Genomic DNA, 7,431 nt, shown 5'->3' with positions numbered 1-7,431 from the left:
AGCCGTTTGGGGCTGGACGGCGGTTTTGAGCAGGGCCGCGAAGGGACGGCGGCTGCCGAATGCGCCGATCACGCTGCCAGCTCTGGACCTTCCTCTCCTTTCCAGACATTCCTGCCTGCAAGTTCCCCATTCGTGTACGTGAGTTTGTTCTGTTCATTCTGTCCTGGGTAGTCAATTAAGTCTGTATAAGCTAGTAATTTGCACTGTGTCACCTGCTATTTCATGTCCCTGTACATAACCGTGACTGCTCCTTTTTGCTTGTGTGTGTAATAATAAATCCCGTTACTCTTCTGTACGTCTTCTTCTTCTTCTTCCTCTTTGCATTCAGTCGCTTTAGAGTTTTCCAGATTGAATAGCTGTGGCGCGATATGGCCAACGTCTGGGTGAATCGGGTGAGTCGGGGAAAAACTGTTCGGCCACGGTACCTCCGCTCGGTAAATAACATCTAATCCGCAGACCGTAACAATATCAATCTTTGTCAGTTCGACAAGCTTCAAGTCAGCAATTTTCTGTCTCGAAATGATTTGACTAGCTTGCTTCCCTGGTGTGATGGCAGCTATCATGCCCATCCCGTGGAAGGTACCCTTTCCATCCAAGGTTATAATGTTATGATCAACATTGTCTCCAGCAAATAGCAAGGATGTATCGAGAATGTTAATTTCACTTCCCAATACATCCGAAGCACGTGAACAAGCCGCATTCACTTCAAACCTTTGCACTTCTGGGTAAGATGAAGAAAACCCCAAGGTTGAAAGACGATCTATCAAGAACCGTGACCTATACAAATGGTGCATTTGCACTGCGAGACCAAGCTGTAATGGTGCAATTACAGCCCTTGGACGCACTGCTTGAATAACTGCTTGCCCAATACCAGCAACCTTTATGGACGTATCCTTCCCAACGAACAGATGCTGCAGCAAGAATCGCAAACTTGCTGGCACATAATCCAATGCAGGCGCAAGTTTCAGTTCTGCACGAGTTGAATATGTATCCCCAAGTGGCGCAACTGTTGTTTTTATGTCACTTTTGATAAGTTTTGCTGCAGTTTGTAGAATTTCTCGTTTCTGTGCTTCCTCGTCATCTTCCCGAGGTGAATTGTAGTAGTCACGAAGAATCTGGCGGGTTTTTTCCCAAAAGGTCACAATGTTTTTCACACCCTTGCCCTCAGCCACAAATATAGAGTCACCATACCGTTCTAAAAGCTTTTCCTTGAGGTACTGATTTACATATGCCACGGATTTTCAATCAGTCAAGTATTCTCCCATTTTAGCAACAAGGTCTGATATCGTTAGCTGCTCTTCATCATTTTCATTGAGGAATGTGCAGGCCTTTTCAAATGCCTTTTCCTGATCACAGTCCTTTGGTCTTCCAATTTTTCGTCTTTTTGCAGAATCAACTGACCTGAACTGTTTCGGAATTTCCTGCATTGTGCGAAAATTAACGTTACATGACTGGTCGTAAACACAGTCTGCTGCATGAAGATCGCCCCAAAAATATTCGATGCGGCTTTGAACAGCAATGGCCCCATTCGTCCATCCATGTTTTACAATGAACCAATATCGTTTTAACAAATGCGTCTGTCTTCACAAAGCTAAAACTGTCCGTTTCTGCATGACTTCGTTTTGGGTCTATCTTCTTGACTTTGGTTCCACAGAAAAAGCAATCTGTTTTGCTGTCATACGGCCCCAAGGAAACACGAGCACTTCTTTTTACTGATTGAGCAGAATCTGTCCGATCTTTCTTGCTTAAAGCAATGTCCTTTTTGTTTATGTGGTTGATCCGGCATGTTTTGTGCATACTAGTTCCAGCTTCGACTCTGATGTCGACACCTCTTTCGACGCCAGCATGGTTGATACCTTTAGCTCCTTTCTCGCGAACCACCACTGTCTCCTCACAATCCAATTCCCTTTGGCATAAAGGGCAGGTTTCTTTGCTTGAGCTCATTTTCTATCCTGGAAAATATTAAAGTTAGGAAACATGTCATCGGTTGAAATGCATATTTACTCACCACGAAATGCTTAATTGGCTATATTTCACATAAATAATTAGCAATTGCCTCCAAACTCTGTAATGTGACAGCGAACATCATAATTAAACATCATACAAAAAGGTAACTTCATAGGTTTAGTGGTTTTTGACATTTAGGCTTCCTTAGATTCAACATTAAAATGCTGGTACGCAACAATCAAAACCTTTAAAAAAAGAAAAATTTTAAAATCATTTTACAACAAGTCCAAATAGATTATAACGTAATTACCCCAATCATCATTAATAAGTGGTGGTGGTCTTAATCTGGTATGTTCCATCTCAATAGTGTCAAGTGAAAACAGGGGCAGATTTGGACCATTTTTTAATGTCAGAAATTTTTACTTTCCCGTGTTCCATTTCTGTCCAACTTTTAATATGTTGTTCACTATGCCTTAAAGTACAAGAAATAACCATAAAACGCTTTTTTGCAATTTTTTGGGGGTAGGGGTATTTTGGCGCTATATTGACTATACTAGGGGTGGAAAGGTTTAACCAAACCCTCAAGAATGGAATTCGAGCACACCACACCTAGCTCAAGGTTGTGCGTTTAAAACAGCCCTACGAAAGACCCTCATGCACTCCAGGGCAATTAAGCACACCACCACAGGTGCCTCACCAGCAATGTTAATGACATAATGTGAGCTATTGCTGCCGATGCACAGGCTTCGACCCACGAGGTCTTGCTTCCCCTCACCTACTGCCAGCATTGCCGTACAGCTGAGCCAGCAGCACATGAAGCAGCACTTTGATAGAGTGCACAGATCAAGGCTACGTGCGATACAGGTTCATGATTGGGTCAGAGTTAAATATCCTCATCGGAAAAACAACATGTAATCATTCTGGTCCTCCACACCTTGTATGAGCCGACAGCTTGGACCAGTGAACTTCCAGCTTCAGGATGGGTCTCGGTGGCACGCCAGCAGACGAGGTTAAGTAGCTGCCCCCTGTAACCCAGCCTTCCATCCAGGTGGGAGTTGGTATGTGCCCCACCAATACAGGTGATACGGCTGATATAGAAGAAGGACTTGAACCTGTGGGGGCACTGCAATGACCTCAGAAAGCCCGCCAGCACCACAGTCGTTTTCAGGATTTTGTGACCTCATTCCATACCTGCACTTTGTGGGAGAGTGGAGAAAATGTTGTGTTCTTTCTTACATGCTTGATTATTTCCGTGTTTGCGGTTGTTGTTGTTGTTGTCGGTGAATTTCCAGATGTATAGGGATTGCTGGGAAGGGATGATGATTTAAGTGGAACGGGATTGTGGGAGAGATGGCCGGGACGCCATCTTGACGGTGTCGGAGATATGCTGGTGGATCAGTGCCTCGAATAAATGCTCTTGTTCATAATGATCAGTGCCATTGTTTAGCATTTATTGAGTGACACAGCATGACCCATGTGTGTGAATGGAGTGAGAATGACTGTGGTGTGGATCGTGTGAATAAATGGTGTGCGCGAGATTGTAAGATGGCCAGTGTGTGTAAATTGTGTGTGCTTGTTTCCGATGCAGCTTGTAAGGGTGCATGGTTTGGGGATGTACGACGGTGCGAGAGCGTGTGTGGTGAAAGATACGTGGCTGCGTGTATGCGTGTGACGTCTGTGGAGGTTCCGTAGCATGAGCAGTGGATGTGGAGAACATTTAGGAAATCTGCCGAATGTCAATGCCAAAAATTAAATTAATTGGCAGACTATGGATGTGCCTCCAAACTTTCCCACAGAGGGAGGCTTACAAGGGATAGAATATTGAGTGTGGAAGTGGCTGAAAAGCTGGGACGCCAGAGAAATCGCTGCTGTTTGAACGTGCTGGGCACCCGAGGAGAAGCTGCCTGCCTGTTCCTGCCATTAAAGGATCGCCTCCCGAGATCAATTGTGTTGCCAGGTTTGGCGGTCTCAAGCTGTGTCAGTAGTTGCTTAACATCCCATGAGGCCGCGAAGCTATCCACAGTACGGCGGCTTTCCAGGTCCAGAGGTCGCAGAGAGTCTGAGAAGTCCCATAGGTGAAGCACGCCAAACCCCACGTCTGCAACAATATTTTCACTTTGTCTGCCCACTTGGCAGTCAAACAAAATTGAAAATCATTCCAAACTGGAAAAGTACTGTTTATAATGACATCATAAAGGATACAAAGAACAGGCATAAATCACCAATGTAATGTGTTAGATAGAGTGATGCAATAGACACTGTGCAACGCATGTAAATTCCAGAATATATTTTTTAATGAATTTTACCATCTTCATTTTATTTATATTGCATTAAATACTTGAACACTGTCGAACACAAATCGTCTTCTTGTTACTTCCGCTATGCTCCAATGTAGTGATACTTGGACATGTTAAATAGGGGGGTGAACAAGGGTGATGTATAAGACTGCTTCGATGCCGCTTAATATCCAGAATTTTTCTTCTTAACAATCTTTAATTTCATTATTATATTCAAATTGAAGTGGACATTCCATGACGTAACATGTTCTGTGAGCTCTCCAGAAGTCCTCAATCTCGTTTCTCAGCAAAAGACTGACGCTGATTTGTACACAGGTGATGTCTATCCTGTAAATATGGAAGGCAGACAACACAACAACGATTCATCTGTCACAGAAGATTCAAAATGTTCTTCTGCAAAGGAAGGTTCAGATGATATTCACATGACAAACGGAAGTGCTTCGTGTTTTGCAACTGGTGAGTGAAAATGTAAAACATTAACATATATATTTTATAATTAACATATACAAAATATAAATTTTTTGGAAAAGAATTAAATATTTTGTTTTTGACCAAAAAAAAGGAAATGTGTTCTTTGTTTCTGCAGAACAATCCAGAAGGAATATGGGACCAATAAGGTCCAGTCACAGCTTGACAGTGAAGAAGAAGCCTTTTCTGAAGAAGCAATCACGAGATCAAGACTCACTTCGTATAAAATGCAAGTGCATGCCTGGTCCTCGCAACACCAAGATTAACATTAAATTAAACAAACACAAAAAGGCTCTGGAAAGGCGAAAACGTTACAAGTGTAATGTGTGCAGAATGGATTTTGCTACAACGAGTAACATCAAAATGCACATGAGGATCCACACTGGAAAACGCCCCCACAAGTGCTCCGTCTGTGATAAAGGTTTCTCTCGTAACAGCAAGTTGAAGTTACATGTGATGATCCATACAGGCGAGCGACCTCACAAATGCTCGATATGTGATAAAGGTTTCTCTCGTAGCAACAGTTTGAAATTACATATGATGATCCATACAGGAGAGCGACCTCACAAATGCTCGATATGTGATGAAGGTTTCTCTCGAAAAGGTAATTTGAAATCACATACGAGGATCCACACAGGAGAGCGACCTTACAAATGCTCGATATGTGATAAAGGTTTCTCTCGAAAAGGTAATTTGAAATCACATATAAAGATACATACAGGAGAGCAACCTCACAAATGCTCGATATGTGATAAAGGTTTCTCTCATAGCAGCAGGTTGAAATTACATATGAGGATCCATACAGGAGAGCGTCCTTTCCAATGCTCGATATGTGATAAAGGTTTCTCTTGTAGCAACAGTTTGAAATTACATATGAAGATCCATACAGGAGAGCAACCTCACAAATGCTCGATATGTGATAATGGTTTCTCTCAAAGCAGCAATTTGAAATCACATATGAGGATCCATACAGGAGAGCAACCTCACAAATGCTCGATATGTGATAAAGGTTTCTCTCATAACAGCAATTTAAAATTACATATGAGGATCCATACAGGAGAGCGACCGCACAAATGCTCGATATGTGATAAATGTTTCTCTCATAGCAGCAGTTTGAAATTACATATGAGGGTCCATACAGGAGAGCAACCTTACAAATGCTCGATATGTGATAAAGGTTTCTCTCATAGCTGCAGTTTTAAATTACATATGAGGATCCATACAGGAGAGCGTCCTTTTCAATGCTCGATATGTGATAAAGGTTTCTCTTGTAGCAACAGTTTGAAATTACATATGAAGATCCATACAGGAGAGCAACCTCACAAATGCTCGATATGTGATAAAGGTTTCTCTCATAGCAGCAGTTTTAAATTACATATGAGGGTCCATACAGGAGAGCGACCCTCACAAATGCTTGATATGTGATAATGGTTTCTCTCATAGCAGCAGTTTGAAATTACATATGAGGGTCCATACAGGAGAGCGACCCTCACAAATGCTTGATATGTGATAAAGGTTTCTCTCATAGCAGCAGTTTGAAATTACATATGAGGATCCATACAGGAGAGCGACATTACAAATGCTCGATGTGTGATAAAGGTTTCTCTCAAAAAGGCAGTTTGAGATCACATGTGAAGATCCATATAGGAAAGCTGAAATCTGAAATAACAGGATATGGAAAATGAGGTAAAGAGGAAAAAAAAAATGGCAGCTTAAAAAAATATTAAATTTATTAATTTGGTTCTCCATATTCCCATAATAGAGAATTATTGAAGAATTGATGCCATTCAATTGACCCCAAATGGTAACAGAACTTAATCTCTAAATCTGACCTTGGATCTCATTGTGCTTCTTTCAGGGTTTTCCTCAGGTTGCCAGTTTGTAATTCCTGTTTCTGTACTTGCCATGTATCCAGCCAAGTTCCATTTGAGGTTTTTGATTGTGACGAGTGCTTAGGAATTTTGTTTTCTGTCTGATTTGGTTGTTTTGCTTGTCCGTTTTTGGTTATGCCCAGATGGCATCTTTCCATGGCAGTTTGGACATCAATTGTTGCTCAATCTTTGCTGTAGTCCATGTTTGATTGACATGTGTGATGTGGGGAGAACACTCTTGTTGTAAAATTGTTAATCAGAAGAAGTCTCCTGCCTATGTTTTTCATGAAGCCTAAATTTGTGAAGGGTTTCGCAATAAAGAGAGGTCCCAAAAGCACAAATGCACTCTCTGTGTTATTGGCAATTCAAGGGAAGATACCCATCAATGAAGGGGGTTCGTAGATGTCTGGCCTGAAGTGAGAAATTAACTTTGGAGTGTGTATTGGTAGAAACAAGAATTAAATGTAAATATTCAGTGAGCATACAGTCACGTGAAAAAGTACGTACACCCCATGTAAAGTTTTGACTTTTTCAACATATTTCAACATACAGCTATTTCATCTTCATTTCAACAATATTGATAGATAAAGGTGATATAATATAACAAATATCATGAAACATTTACATTTTGTAGTAATAAATCTTAACAATTAGCCTTGACGCAGAAGAAGGCCATTTTGCCCATCACGCCTGTGCTGCACCGTGAGCACACTAAATATATCCATCAGGCTCTCGACTCAGTGATTCCAGGAAACTCCTGCAGAATGTGACACGCGAGTTTAAAGGGGAAGTGAAAGCTCTGGTTTTGCATCACGAGCGAAGGTGATTCCGGTGAACCGCTCGAGTAC

General features: G+C 41.7%; 1 protein-coding gene across 1 annotated transcript; it reads left to right on the top strand.

Moving 5' to 3' along the window:
• The first annotated feature begins 4,300 nt into the window (after positions 1 to 4,300).
• LOC144894095 (uncharacterized) lies at positions 4,301 to 6,781 on the top strand. Its single transcript, XM_078786127.1, has 4 exons — positions 4,301 to 4,700; positions 4,831 to 5,181; positions 6,571 to 6,643; positions 6,727 to 6,781. Exons 1-4 carry the CDS (start codon positions 4,580 to 4,582, stop codon positions 6,779 to 6,781), a joined length of 600 nt encoding a protein of 199 aa, XP_078642253.1. The 5' UTR covers positions 4,301 to 4,579.
• Positions 6,782 to 7,431: the final 650 nt, after the last annotated feature.

This window comes from Myxine glutinosa, chromosome 1 (genome assembly GCF_964187855.1).
Source record: "Myxine glutinosa chromosome 1, kmMyxGlut1.1, whole genome shotgun sequence".
NCBI classification, from domain to species: domain Eukaryota; kingdom Metazoa; phylum Chordata; class Myxini; order Myxiniformes; family Myxinidae; genus Myxine; species Myxine glutinosa.
The sequence above is the reverse complement of the archived record's forward strand: the minus strand, read 5'-3'. Positions and strand labels throughout refer to the sequence as shown.

Bases quoted from the DNA above. Each gene is read 5' to 3' on its own strand.
- LOC144894095 (XM_078786127.1), top strand. From the start codon at position 4,580: ATGGAAGGCAGACAACACAACAACGATTCATCTGTCACAGAAGATTCA. The intron at 5,182-6,570 runs GCGAGCGACCTC...TGCTTCTTTCAG, and splicing joins ACATGTGATGATCCATACAG to GGTTTTCCTCAGGTTGCCAG. The intron at 6,644-6,726 runs GTTTTTGATTGT...GGTTATGCCCAG, and splicing joins CCAGCCAAGTTCCATTTGAG to ATGGCATCTTTCCATGGCAG.